The 15,518-nt window shown below is 34.9% G+C and overlaps 1 protein-coding gene across 2 annotated transcripts in view; it reads left to right on the top strand.

The window, feature by feature from the left end:
- The window catches only part of LOC132555594 (discoidin domain-containing receptor 2-like), a 140,519-nt gene extending 126,950 nt beyond the window's left edge, over positions 1–13,569 (top strand). The window contains exons 6-13 of one of the 2 annotated variants that reach the window (XM_060219942.1): positions 1,338–1,862; positions 3,166–3,300; positions 3,850–4,182; positions 6,383–6,741; positions 7,059–7,186; positions 7,648–7,845; positions 8,123–8,357; positions 8,611–13,569. In XM_060219942.1, the coding sequence (XP_060075925.1) occupies positions 1,338–1,862; positions 3,166–3,300; positions 3,850–4,182; positions 6,383–6,741; positions 7,059–7,186; positions 7,648–7,845; positions 8,123–8,357; positions 8,611–8,943 (2,246 nt within the window). In that variant the 3' untranslated portion in view covers positions 8,944–13,569. Of the gene's footprint in view, positions 1–1,337; positions 1,863–3,165; positions 3,301–3,849; positions 4,279–6,382; positions 6,742–7,058; positions 7,187–7,647; positions 7,846–8,122; positions 8,358–8,610 lie in introns of both variants that reach the window. The other variant, XM_060219941.1, reaches the window with a different exon arrangement.
- The last annotated feature ends 1,949 nt before the right edge of the window (positions 13,570–15,518 follow it).

Raw genomic sequence — 15,518 nt, 5'->3', positions numbered from 1 at the left:
TTTTCTAGGTATTTATATGAAAGGAGCCGTCATAAGAATATCTTCACCTAAAACATCTTGCATTGTTCATGAATTTAAAAATGTAAATCAAACATTGTATATATTGTGATTTTGTACTAGAAATCACTTACTGCAGCAAACATATACTGTTTTTAATCATAATTTGCTGCTCTGTTGTCACATGAAACTTATTCATGTACATATTTACTTGTAGATGATTTTTTTTCCTATTTATCATCATCATCATCATCATCATCAACATCCTAAGAGACTAACAATACTAATTAACATAATTCCACTAGCTAAGCAATATGTTGTTAATGTATGAATATACGGCTATGAATATGTAACGGACTCGGCAATATTTTAAATATACTGATGGAGGTAAGTATGTGAAAGTTTCTATTTTTTTTTTTTTTTTTACAAAATCTAAAGATTTGTCTTGTATCTGTTTTTATTTACTTCAAGACGGTAGATGTTGGTCTGAATCATTTGAAGCAACTGTGAATATATGTAAGACCATATTCAGGAGTTCAACCCCAATCTGAATTCTGCCAAGTTTATCATCGTTTAGATAGAAGATTAAATCAATACCATTATAGAATCAGTTTTCATCAATATTATCAGTTACCAGTATTCTTATAATTAATTTTGTTATATTTACAATATATAGGTAAATTTCTTTCATTCGTGAGTTTAAAAATAGCTATTGAAATTAGCAGGATTTTAACGATTTCTCAAGATTGACCACCTAGCTTGTAATGGATTTTTTATTCTGTGATCAAAATTCACAGAAATCTCTTCTCCACCACACAGCTCTGATCACAAACAAATATTCTCCGCTGCCTGAGAACGAAATGCCAATCGGGTAATAATGATGTAGGAACTAATGAAAAAAACATATTGTAAATTTTTATTGCAGAAAACTGGTTCTAACTGACTGGGCTAGACTATCCGATTGGTCCCTTTTATTCATTGTTTCAGGAGTTTCATATTTCTTTCATTAGACAGATATTTTGGTTCATGAACGACATCAACAGATTGGGACTAGTCAATTAGTTCTTCTGTCCAAGCAGAAAACTGCCATAACATCTGTTGATTACCTGCTTCTCTGATCACTTGGTTTTTGACAAGAAGATGAAAGTAGTAAGAAAACACTTGTCACTGCGGGAAATCACTTCTAATATATTTTTACAAAATTTTAATGAAACAAACTTGGTGATGTGTGTTATAGGGACAAGAAAGATAACTCTTACTGAAAAAAAACCCTGATTTATTATGTGTTTTTATGCAAAAATAATCATTTAAATTGATTATAAACTTATTTGTTGTTACAGACAGCGTAGTTGCATACACGATGCCTCAAGGGGACAAACGAGGATCAGAGGTGGATCTGTTTGATTTCACCTATGATGGAATCTTCAATGAAAATTACCTTTCTGGAGGTTTAGGACAACTGACTGATGGAGATGAAGGTACAGGGAATTTCCGTTTAGACCAGAGAGGCCTTGGAATCAAAGGGTATGAGTGGGTTGGATGGAAGAATGACACTCATGCCACCATGCCTATTGAAATTGTTTTCAAATTTGACCAAATCCGGAACTTTTCCATGGTGATTTTTCATTGTAATAACTACTTTAACAAAGATGTAAGAGTGTTTAGAAGGGCTGAGATCTTTTTCAGTGTGGGAGGCAAATACTTTTCTGGGCCACCAGTAGTTTATGATTTTCAGAGGGACTCCTGGATGGAATATGCTCGGAACGTTGAGATTAGCCTCAACCACACAACTGGAAAGTTTGTCAAGATTGTCCTCTACTTTGATGCCAAGTGGATGATGATCAGTGAAGTCAAGTTTGTTTCAGGTAAGAATAATCATTATAACTTGACCATTGGTCACTTTAATTTTCTAAAAAAGGATGAAGGTACTAAACTGACCATGTAGACAAGCTTTAAATTTAGAACTGACCACTTACCTACTCTCTAATAGGGGGTGAATGGACAAGACTTGCTGTATATAATCTTAATTTTTAGAACTGACCACTCACCTTCTCTCTAATATATTGTGGATAATGGTGCAAAACTGACCATTCAACTTACAAAGTCTACTACATCATCAGATTTCTTTGGAAATTTTCGGAAATTGCTTCAAATTCCTTTCTACATTAGTCCAGTGGAGTAATTATATGTGATTTATTGTAGTATTGTACTGACATCCCTATCACAATCGAACGATTAATCTACATGTAATTACTTGTTATTCTCACTTTTGTCTCCGTAGTATAAATCACACTGATACACCAACTTAACAGGAGGGCAATGTTTGTGGTGTCTGTACTAGTTTTACAGTAGATGTTTTTAAAATGGTTATAGCAAAATTTTGACAGTTCTTTTAGTGTAGTTTATTTACAAGTCAAATAGTTTTTAAAGTTAACTGGGATTACTAACCTTTTTTTTATTTTATATCTGATCATGTGAGATGTTCTAATGATCAGATTCTTCACTCACTTGAAAATTAATAATGAACTTGTTTCCACTGATTGCACTATATTTTATATGTGAAGCTGCACGGTCAGAAGTGATTTTAGAAGACCGAGATTGTTAGAATTTTAGTTTTCAAGTCCAGTATCATTCAATAGTTGTATACAATTCTTACTAGTGTCCTGTTACTTCATAGTTATGTAAGACTTACTTCTTCATCATAGTATTTGTTCCATTAGGAGAGATGAACTAACTTAGGTTAACCCACATAGATAAGAAATAACACTTGTCAGATGTTCAGGTAAGTACAGTGAAAGTGATTACATTCGTTCATTACCCAAATCTATTGCAATACCATTGGTAGGTTTTTAGAACTTCACACAGAACACTGACGAAACTCTCAACTTAATATGGTATTTAATTGTTAGTTTTCAGTATTATTTCGATTAGAAATTATTTGTTTTGAGACAGATCTTCTATCTAAAAGACATTCTGAATAGATTAGTATCTGTAAAAATGATTTTAGTGCCATCTAGACAAAAGTCAAGGGCAAAATTCTTCAAATTATTTTTCAAAAACTCAGTTATACCAATAATGTTTTAATGTTTGCTATGGATTTAAATATTTTTTCAGTAGAACTTTCATATTGTCAGCAGTGGTTTAATATCAGCTATATCTTTATAACAGAACCAGCCAATGGGAACTTCACAATGGAAGCTCCTCCCCCTACAACATTCACTCCCACTACAAGCAAATCCAAGACCTTGGATTCTTCTGATACAAATCAGGATATCAATTTTCATAAGCCAACGATTGATGTGGGTAAGATATATTCTGTTTCTCGCCAACTGGACAGTCTCTCCTCTACAAATTAATAATGAATTTAATTGATGATTTTTTCTTGTTGAGAATTAAGAAAGTCACTGGACCAGACCACCTCACTTTCTAACAGTTCTATAATCACTAACGCTAACTAACGTCCAACTTTCACGGCAGTCGTCATCGACTCACTTACACTCCTAATTTTCTGATTAAGACTGCGACCAATTAACATCTCTCATAAAATCTATAGGATTATATTGCATGTCTAGTACCAGTCAGTAGGCCTGCAATATAGAATCTTCTTGTAAAGATGCTAGATTTCTGTGACAACCTAGGTCATGTGCTTAATACTTAAAATTTTATTTTACCGTTTAGTTCACTGAAAACGTTTTTAGAAAATTGATGATAATAAAGGCCCTCAGTGTACAGCATCAAAATATCAAATTGTCTCAAAGAAAATACTGATATTTAAATAAAAAATCAAAAGTTAAAAAAAAAAATAGAATTATTGTGTCTGAATTTTTTCATATTTTGTTTTGACTTTTGTAGGCACAGATAGGAATGACCGTAATGATCAACCTGAAACAAAGGAAACGGCTACCATGAAAGACGATCATATTGGAATTATCATCGGTGCCCTAGGTGGTCTCCTCTTGGTTTTCTTTGTCGTTCTTATCACTTTCATTATCCGACATAAGAGAATGAAACAAAACAACAACCGTCGCAGCTTGAAGCCGGCTGTTGAACGACACATCGCTGTCAATCTCAGTGACCTTCAAGGCAACACCAATGGCAAAGTGTCTAACGGAAACGTCTACAACAGTGTAGCCACTGACGAAATGGATGTAGATCGAGAACTCTGCAACGGCGGTGAAAAATTATGTAAGAGCCCAACTCCTTCCTGTCCATACTTGGATCCCAAAGATTCAATACAAGGGAGAGAACTCCCTGACTTCCCGAGTTCGTCTGAAGGAACAGGTATACATTGGTCTAATCTCAATACCAGCGCATGTCGAGGGTGCCATGTGGATTCGCCTGATACTGCTTACCAGATATTATGGGATGTAATGCCTGCCCCTAAATATACTGCCTTCATCTGCTCCCAACAAACCAATATCTCTTTACTCAGGAGTTCTGCATTGACAGTAGACACTTCATTATTGTAAAACTCATTCATTCATTTTGGATTTTCAAATTTGTTTGGGTTTTGTTAAAGTATTATATGTTAATTATCTTAAAGATTATTTAACCGTTAAAACAAAAACCAATGATTTTGTAAAAAATTTATAATAATTGTTTCTAAAGTCCATTTTCGTGAATTTCACATTTTCTAACTAAAATATTTAAGAGAAATTAAAAATCCTACAGAGATATTAAACCTTCATTACTAAATATAGCCATACTCATACTTAACCCTGACCTGTGTGTAACTTAACTGTGTAAACCTCTCCATGGTAGTTTTCACAAATTCCATAATAATATTACATTTACAAGACCCCAATCACAGCAAATTCTTTAAAGCTTCATTTCGTCAAATATTCATATTTGATTTTAAAAAATGTGATTGTTGGTGTAGAATTTATTTGATCAAGACCTAGAAATAATTAAGGACATCTGGTGTTGTGAAGCATGTTTGCTATTTGGAACACCTCTTCTTTTACTTCAAGAGGAAAAGATAAGCATGTGTTCTGAATGGTTTATGTAGTAAATTCCTGGTGCCATATCTTCAAAGGATACTTCCTGATGTGTATAGAACCTGTATATTGTATGAATTGTTAGGAGAATGAGACCCTCCTTGTTAAGTTGGTTTCTGAAAGAGGACCCTGTAATTTGAAATGGATGGAAGAGATAAAGGAATGCAGTGTTTGCTTGGCTTGTAGTTTATCTGCTTTAAACTGGATGTTGTAAGCTCATTATGATGGAATGAATGTGTAATGATAAAAAAATCCTCAGATATTCTTTGAGTTACTTCCCTTTGACCATGGTATTCCTGTGTTCCAACGAACAGAAATGTAAATGATGCAATGTTGTAAAGTTTGCATGTAGATGAGGTTGAAGGCAGGGTTAATGTTCAACAAGCTACAGAGGAGACCAATGTATACCATTTAGCTGTTCCATCCCCTGTATACCCTACCTCCCCTTCAGACACAGTAGAATGTTTTAAGACTTGTGTTCTTTGTGATATGTATGGAATGGATTTTAAGAATTAATTAATTGACTTCTTTTCATACAGCTACATATATATTGTTCTTTATTAATGCAATTCAATGCTTCACTTTCTGTCACTTCAACATATCCAGGATTTTTCAAATGCCAGCTTCCAATCTTGTGAATAATTATGGTTTTAATCAGTCATAATAAAGTTGACAACTGGCCATTGCTTCATGGAAATATTTACTCTACAAATATGCTATAAAGCTTTTGCATACTGCTTTAATTTCAACAGTGTGTACTTTTTTTCCTCCAGAAACACCTGATTTATAAGGCTTAGGAGAAAAAAAAGTAATATATTTAGGTGTTTATTTTATAAATCTCCCATAGCTACATCTGATAAATTATATTATTCTTTAAAACTTATCTTCAGTAAAGAAAAAACAAAACTTTCAATATTTAATGCATTTGATAGATGAAGCTTTTACGATTTTTTTTATTGTCCTTATAAATTCATTACCCTGAAGTAGAAAATATATATGTATTCTTGTAGGTGTATATATATGTAGGTGTACCATATATATAAATTTGTAATCTCTCTATGGTGTGAAGGACATGTTATTCTATAGATACTCATGTATATTTTATTAACCATCCTTATCTGCCAAATGGCCGAAATAGTGGACATAAAACCTGTTAAATAAATATTTTTTAGTTTTAGAATTTTCCATACCACAACAGAAAAAAAATATTTCTACAACAACAATACCTAACATTGCTTTTCTGTATCATATTTTTAAATGGGAAAATTTATAAATTTATAATATAAGCAGGTTTTATGCTTATTTCAATTTTTTTAATTAAGTCCACAGTCATTAAAATGTAACACTTTAATTAAAGCATGTTGTAACTTTTTCATCTACTTCCTTAGATTCTCGAGACTATGCCGTACCTGATGTGACAAAGTCTGCTTTGGTGGTAGCCCTTCCACCCCAGCCCCCTCAACCTCCCCTGAGGAGCAATGCCACCCCTAAATCAGCCGGGGGCACACCCTCCCTGATGACCAATTCCCTGGACAAGCCTCCGACATACGATGCCCTGTATGCGGCAGCTGACGTAATCAACAACATGCAGGTGCCCAACATCCCAAGTCTACAGGGTGTTAGTGGTAACAATGTGTATGCTGTTCCCAATGCTGAACTCCTTCTGTCTCTAGAACACTCTGTCATGCAGTTCCCCCGAGATAGTCTACAGTTCATTGAAGTTCTCGGCGAGGGTCAGTTTGGTGAGGTAAGGGGTTTTTTGGTCTGTTTCCTCTTTGCAAAGCTTGAACTATATCCACATATTTTGTCCATTGCTGCTTCCATTTCTGAAGTAGAATTAATAGAATAAAAATTTTACAAAATAAGATTTGTGGCTTGATGAAGAAACATTTTTCACTTAATCAGTCCCTGTAAAAAAGATGAAATGTAAAAAGGAGTGATTCCCGGGTGTCTATTGTGATTTTCAGAAACTTAAATAAAGGAAGAGAGCTTGATTAATTGTATATGTGTGATAAAGGAATAGCTACCTAATTATTTATATATCATTGTCTTCCTGATCAACAGGTTCATCTGTGTGAGGCCATCAACTGTGGGGAGTTCATTAATGACGAATATTTTGGAAACCGGACCAGTTCTCGCCCAGTGTTAGTTGCTGTGAAGATGCTGAGGAGGAATGCTGATGACCGAGCTAGGTAAGTCACTACAGTTCACATTACCTGTCACACACAATCATTACAGAATATCTAAATATGGTTTGATACTTGTAAATAAGTATGCTCCCTTTAATGTATTTTCATTACCTCTGACCAACCATGTGTTCACTTCATTTCTTAACAAATCTTATCAAAAAGAATACCTGTGGGATGGGGAGTCAAAACTTCATATCTCAAGGCTCCAAGCTCAAGGCTAAGGTCACTGTTTCTAATTATAGACATTGCCAAAGGATAGCACTGATTAACCTCATGTCCTACAGACATTTTCTAGACTTCAGAGAACTTCAGGTTGGGAGTAAAAAAGGGAAGAAGAAATGTTCAAACATGGAAAAAAAACATGATTATGATAGTGATAAGTAATTTAATCAATTCTCTTTTTCATACAAATTTCACAACAGAGACTTTAGATAAATGGTTAATGATGTTGTTTTATCAAACAGGTCTGACTTTCATAAGGAAATTAAGATTATGTCCCAACTCAAGGACCCGAACATTGTGCGTGTACTCGGCGTGTGTACCCATGAGGAGCCACTGTGTATGATTGTTGAGTACATGAAGTATGGAGACCTAAACCAGTTTCTTTTGGACCATGAAGCAGAAAGCCCAGTTGCCCAGGCAACCAATGCCAAGACCCTGAGGTAATTATAGCCATATCTAAGCTATTTCTAATTTTATGTTAATTTTTGGATCAAAAGTATTTTTAAAAACTTCCACAAAAAAATCTGAATGAGAATATAAACAAATGTTAAATGTTTTGTGATGTCTAAACGAATTAGATTTGGATATCAATATCTACTGATTGAAATCTGCTGACTAAGAATGATCTGGTAGAGAAGGTGATCATAAGATTCATGATATGAAATATGAAAGTATACAAAAGCAGAAATTATAAATAATTTTCTTTTCTCTTCATAGCTACGGCTGTCTGATTTACATGGCCTCCCAGATCGCTTCGGGAATGAAATACTTGGAATCTCTAAACATGGTTCACCGAGACTTGGCGACACGTAACTGTTTGGTGGGGACCAACTTCACCATTAAGATTTCTGACTTTGGTATGAGTCGTAGCCTGTACAGTTCCGACTACTACAGGATTGAGGGTCGTGCTGTACTACCCATTAGATGGATGGCGTGGGAGAGTATCCTACTGGTATGTAAAATAGATATAGTTCTATATAAATCTTATCGTGTGTTGATATGTTTTTTTCATCTTAATCTTGAAACCTGTCTTTTAAATTATTACTAGTAAATTATATTAACAGTGTCAAACGCTTATTTTATGAAAGTTTATGACCTTTGATTGATCACTGTATTGTCGGAGGAATTTCAAGGATTTAACAAGACATCTACCTGGATATTTTGTTGTATAGTAGTGTTTTCATCTCTACAAACCTTGTTTCCAGGGTAAATTCACGACCAAGAGTGACGTGTGGTCATTTGCTGTGACGCTGTGGGAAGTGCTAACCTTCGCCAAGGACCAGCCCTTTGACAGTCTGACTGATGAGCAGGTGATTGAGAACGCTGGACACTATTACCGTAACGATAACAAAGAGGTGTACCTACCGCAGCCAAGTAACTGCCCCAAGGAGATCTTTGACCTTATGTACGAGTGCTGGAACAGGAACGAATGCTATCGCCCTTCCTACAGAGAAATACATATGTTCTTGCAGAGGAAAAACATGGGTTACAACCCAAAAGACGAAATGATGAACCAGATAAGGGTGCCAATTTGTTGATCACAATAATTATTTTGAATACTACCTAAGAATGTATTCTAAATCTGGGTTTGTCATATGTTTCAAGGTTGTGACCCAGTGCAAATACTAGTCATTCAAACTTTCCGGTGAAACGGATCAATCATGTTTGGTGCAACACGGGGAAATGTGGACTTCCTTTCAACGAAACCAAAGACAGATTTGGTGATTGGGATAGGTGATGATTGGGCTGTCCCAATCTTAAAGAGAGGAGTGGCAGGTGAACTCGCCCGCCTGAAATGACAGGTGCTAGGACCCTATCATCATTGCACCCTTTCTGATGTCATGCATCACCGAAATTGACACATCAGTTGCCATATAGTCATACGAATGGAATTGTGATAAAAGATAGCGTTTAGATGATCTGAATTACACAAGTACTCGAGTGAGTCCGTTCATACTCACCTCTGTTGTGATAGTGATGAAATCCATGGAGAGAAGAGCTATATGTATAGTATTACCATAATAATTCTTATTTATAAATGTTTTATCATAAAATTGACTTATTTCTGATGATACAGAAATTGATTAACACCTTTGTGCTCCTACAAACACTCTAAGTGTATCAAAGATACATTGCCTAATTAGGAGTGGGTAAGGGTTATCTGCCCTTGATCACATCAGTTATCTGCCCCTGTTTCTCCAGGAAGAAAAAGAGCGCTGAAAGTGTTAGTGATACAAGGAACAGCATATTGATCATTATTTTTAAATTGATTGTATTTAATTCCAGTCATTGCAAAGGTTTTTATCTTACACACATATATAACCATAAACGTGTTCAAAAGCATTGGGAATTATAATATTGGGTTGTCTCCCCTTTGTTATAACTTGTATGAAGGCGTTCTTAAGGAGGGGGGTGAGAACTGATCAACTGTTTCAGTTGTGCCATTATCATGTGTATATGAAGAATGTTATTGAGACAATAGTGTTATCTCCATTTAAAATGAAATTAGAAGAATAAGTTATGGGATATATATATTGTTCCATTACAACGTTGTGTGTTATTGAAAACAATCATAGTGCTAAATTACTATATGTGTCCTAATTCCTTGTAATCAATGCCTTTGCATTTTTGCATTCAGCAAAGTTTTATCAGTTTTAATGCTGCTTACTATCATTTGTATTCAATGACTTGACTGTTGCAAGCAAACTGAGAATTTACATAAAACACAGCGAAGTCCTTGGGGAACCTTCTTCAAAGGATCTCAACAGAATGGGGCCGGACTTAAGATTATACATACATCTTGATTATAAAGATGAATTTTATCTTCTTTATGTTGTAAACTTCCTCCCTTGTTGTTCATTGCTTGGTAAAAATAAAAGATTATTTGTAAAATTTGAAAGGTGCAATACGTTCTATATTATATAGATGCTGACATTTTCATAGCTAGTTTTTAAGATGCCATTTTTAAAGCTGAAAAAACAATTATATTTGTTTTTTTGTTGTTTTTTTTTTTAACCATAAATAATAACCATAGAACGACCAAATAGGTGTAGATGTATGGACAATGATCTCTGTTATGTGTCTATTAATACTAGAGTGATTCCCATGTCCAAAATATTCTACCTTCTGAAATTATCTTGTGATTGAATTAGCATGCTTTTTGTAACCTTTGGAAGAATGTTTTAAATTATCATTTTTAATTATGTTTTTGTAGAATTAACCCCCTCCCTCCTCCAAAAGAAACACATGGTAACTTCATTTTTTTGTTTTTTTTTTAATTGTTGTTTTGACAAATTTGCTTATTAAGTTTTGAGTTTGTTAATAAATGTAAAGATATTCTATTGATGAAAACTTCAACCACCACCAGATGTAAAATATGAATGCTCTCTACATTAACTCCAACTTGTGACAGAATACCAACAGAGCTTTTGTACATAACTATCTTTATTTACAAGTAGAGCTTTTGCCACTGAAAGTATGTACCCCCAGTAGTGGAGGTATGTACAATATATTATGTTATATACCCCACACTGGAGATATAATATATTGTACATTATGTATTTCCCACAGTGGACACATGTATAGTATATTGTATAGTGGAGGTATGTACAATATATATTTGCTAGCATTAACTCTTGTGATGTCAGCTGTTTTATGTAAGGACCCTTTGTATTTGTTTTGATTTGTTCTTGTTTTTGTTTTTTTTTTTTTTCCCCACAAATTTTTACTTAACTTGTATAAATCACAGTAGTTATGTACAGTTTTTTACAAAAATGGTCAGTGAGAATGATATCTTTGTATTAACTTTTCAGTGCCATGAATGCTGTGCACTTGAGTATGTTAAGACTTCACTGAACACTTTTGAAATATTTGTACAAACATAGACTTTTATATAAAAAATACATAAAAAAACTAAAATATGTAATGTGTATTCAGGGTGTAAAAGCTCAGACATTGCATGGATGATTATTGACATATATTCTGATATGTTACATGGAAATCCTGAACAATTACCATTTCATTTTGATGGGGATGAAGACTTTTTTTTTTTAACTTTTTAGAAAACAGATACGAAAAAAAGTGATATCATGTCTCATTCACAATTCTAGCATATCATTTATATATGAAAATAAGAATTTATGCAAGTTAATGAGTTTATCGAAATATCTTTGGGTTGTGACTTTAATTGAAACTTAATATTATGACTTATGTCCAAGAAAGATGGAAACCATCCTGGAACACTGACGGTATATCTGTTGTTATGAAAAAATTAATTCAAATGGCCAACATCAGATCTGAATTACAATATCCTTCTGTCAAGTCTTAAAAACAACCATCTTAGAAAACGGCAAAAAAAAAATCAAAAAGATTCAGCCCAAACCTGCTGTAATGCAAAAAGTGCTAAAAAGTAAAGGAAGTTAAAATTTTGTGTTCCAAGATGGATTTGATCAGGTATCAAGTCGTACTCAATATCAACATGACCTCGAGAGGTCGGATGTGATTGGGGTTATATTTTTATACAATGGCAATCGCGTGTGCATGAGCTTGTAAATGAGAGATGTACAAACAAAAGTTAACCAAATTTGCATTTATTTTGCCTTTTTACACAGCAGGAGAGCAACTGCATTCATCTAGCTTTGTACAGTAGAAAGATAGAAAGCTGTACGTATCGTAAATATCTAATATATATAGAAATAGCTAGAAACAAATGGTATTGAAAACAACTGAATTTGTGATTTAATCGTGTACATAGCAATTTGTGAAATATGTCAGAGCTTTGTTTATTTTTTTTGTTTTTTTAACAAATCACCCTTTGTGTACCCCACTGTTTTGGCTAGAGATGAGGCCCTGCCCACCAGATCTTTGTCTTGATTGGACACTGAGCTGGGGCACCAAAAGGTAGTGCTTATTGATGACAACAGGGTGACACTTTTTATTATTTATATCTCATGATGTAGATGTGTTCTAGATACGTTTTAAATCATGTTTCTATATTTATGTCATTCCAGTTGACTTGTCATGATGTCGTTGATTCAGTGAAATCAAGAGTCATATTATTATGTAATTCATTATTACAAATATCCAAGTCTTTAGGAATATGTCATTTTCAAAAGGGTGTCATTTTGTTTGTTATTATTTATTTAAACAAAATAAAACAGATAAATGCAGGTGCTTATCATAAAACATTTTTAAAATTTTGCTTGGCTTACCATGTAGGGAAGATTTATAACGCTTATTTCATTTTCTTTTTCAATTGAATCAAAAAGAAGTCAAAAATTTATTCGTCATCAATTATCTAATCCAAAAAGTTCAAATAAAAAGTTCATGCTTTTTTTTCTAAAATTGAAATTGACAAAATGCTGTATAGGTTTAATTAAAACATTAATGAAAATCACCACAGAAGTCACAAGCAGCCAGTTGACCTTCCAATTAAAATGAGGATTGTACATTAAATACTATATAACTATGTAAAAAGTAGGGATTTGATATATCTTATGTGTTACTTGTCACTTTCTGAAGACTTGGATATTGTCCTCATCATATCTGTTGTTTTTGTCATATTTTCGTCATTTTAAATTCAAGTCAATATCATATACAAGTTTCATGGAATCAATTTGCTGTTGCAGTTTTCATTTCAAAAAAAGATTTCATTGCTTAACTATTGAACGGAAAAGCATTATCATCAACTTGAAATTCCTGTGAAATGTCAAAAAATTGTTTGAATAGATTAAACTAGTATATGATCAGATGTAAAAAGGTCATTTTCAAAATAACTGTGAGAAACAGTGAAATTCCATTGAAATATTTCGATACCATTTCATCTAAAAGTTACAGTCATTATTGATTATGTATTAGTAATGAGATCTGTCTATTAATGGAAATCATTATACTCTCAAATGATTTAAATATAAGTTCATATGGCACAAGGTCATTCAGTTGTTATGGAGATGAATCACATGTTGTGCATTCTAACTCCTAATTGGCTGATTTGAGGTGTAAATGTGAGTTAGTGATTGGTTGAGTACTGTGGCTGTAATTTTTATTTAGTACATATGTTCCTTTGTTATTGTGTTACTAGGAGACCGACATGCAATACATCATTTCTTGCTTAAGACTGAGTCAATTAGGTTGTATTGTTTGTAAATAAAATCACAAATCATTTATATTTGCAGTTTTCTTGTGATTGACCATACCCAAGTCTAGCAGATAAAATACTTTCTTTATCCCATCAGAGACCTATCATACAAATTCTCATGTAAAGTCACTGGATGGTTTTATTGTTGGGCAATGAAACAGCTTTGGTTTGTAACTCTGCTCAACACCAGTAGATAGAGATGGGCTTATTACCAGGCAAAGCTTTGAGTTTATATCAGAGTGTGTTATTTTGAAGAATGTGCTAGAAAGCAGATCAAATTGGCACACCTGGCAACTAACCATTAACGACTTGTACAGAAGTAATATGACGGACAGTGACCACATTTGCTAGGGAAATTTCTCAAGTGCTATTGATTAACAAAGATGGCCTTTCTTTGGGATGGAAATGAATTGTTTTTATATTAATATTTACAGTGAACCTAAAGAGTATGTAATACATTTAAACCATGATAAATAAGTGGAGTACCATTCATCCAGCTGTGGTCAGTCTGTTGACCCAGCCACCATCAGTATGTAGACCAAGCTACAGACACCATCTGTCTGTAGAACAAGCTACAGACACCATCAGTCTGTAGACCCAGCCACCATCAGTATGTAAACCAAGCTACAGACACCATCAGTCTGTTGACCCAGCCACCATCAGACTGTAGACCAAGCCACCATCTGTCTGTGGACCCAGCCACCATAAATCTGTTGATCCAGCCACCATCAGTCTGTAGACCAAGCTACAGACACCATCAATCTGTAGACCAAGCTACCATCTGTCTGTAGACCAAGCTACAGGCACAATCAATCTGTAGACCCAGCCACCATCAGTATGTAGACCAAGCTACAGACACCATCTGTCTGTAGACCAAGCCACCATCAGTCTGTTGACCCAGCCACCATCAGTATGTAGACCAAGCTAGACACCATCTGTCTGTAGACCAAGCCACCATCAGTCTGTAGACCAAGCAACAGACACCATCAGTCTGTAGACCCAGACACCATCAGTATGTAGACCAAGCTACAGACACCATCAATCTGTAGACCAAGCCGCCATCAATCTGTTGACCCTGCCACCATCAGTTTGTAGACCAAGCTACAGACACCATCAGTCTGTAGACCCAGACACCATCAGTATGTAGACCAAGCTACAGACACCATCAGTCTCTTGACTGAGTCACCATCAGTCTGTTGACCCAGCTGTGATCTTTCTGTTGACCTATGCAACATCAGTCTGTTGACCCAGCTGTCATCAGTCAGTTGACCCCGCTGTGATCTTTCTGTTGACATTTGCAGCATCAGTCTGTTGACCCAGCTGTGATCTTTCTGTTGACCTATGCAGCATCAGTCTGTTGACCCAGCAGTGATCTTTCTGTTGACCTTTGCAGCATCAGTTTTTTGACCCAGCTGTCATCAGTCTGTTAACCCAGCTGTCATCAGTCTGTTGACCCAGCAGTGATCTTTCTGTTGACCTTTGCAGCATCAGTTTTTTGACCCAGCTGTCTTCAGTCTGTTAACCCAGCAGTGATCTTTCTGTTGACCTATGCAGCATCAGTCTGTTGACCTAGCTTTGATCTTTCTGTTGATGTATGCAGCATCAGTCTTTTTGACCAAGCTGTCATCTGTCTGTTGACCTATGCAGCATAAGTCTGTTGATCCAGCTGTGATCTTTCTGTTGACCTATGCAGCATCAGTCTGTTGACCCAGATGTGATCTTTCTGTTGACCTATGCAGCATCAGTCTGTTGACCCAGCTGTCATCAGTCTGTTGACCCCGCTGTGATCTTTCTGTTGACATTTGCAGCATCAGTCTGTTGACCCAGCTGTGATCTTTCTGTTGACCTATGCAGCATCAGTCTGTTGACCCAGCTGTCATTAGTCTGTTGACCCAGCTGTGATCTTTCTGTTGACCTTTGCAGCATCAGTCTGTTGACCCAGCAGTGATCTTTCTGTTGACCTTTGCAGCATCAGTT

The sequence above is a fragment of the Ylistrum balloti genome, unplaced genomic scaffold (assembly GCF_031769215.1).
Source record: "Ylistrum balloti isolate Yb309-2 unplaced genomic scaffold, AGI_CSIRO_Ybal_v1 Utg370508, whole genome shotgun sequence".
NCBI classification, from domain to species: Eukaryota; Metazoa; Mollusca; class Bivalvia; order Pectinida; family Pectinidae; genus Ylistrum; species Ylistrum balloti.
Note: the sequence above shows the minus strand (reverse complement) of the source record. Positions and strands in the feature narration are given on the sequence as shown.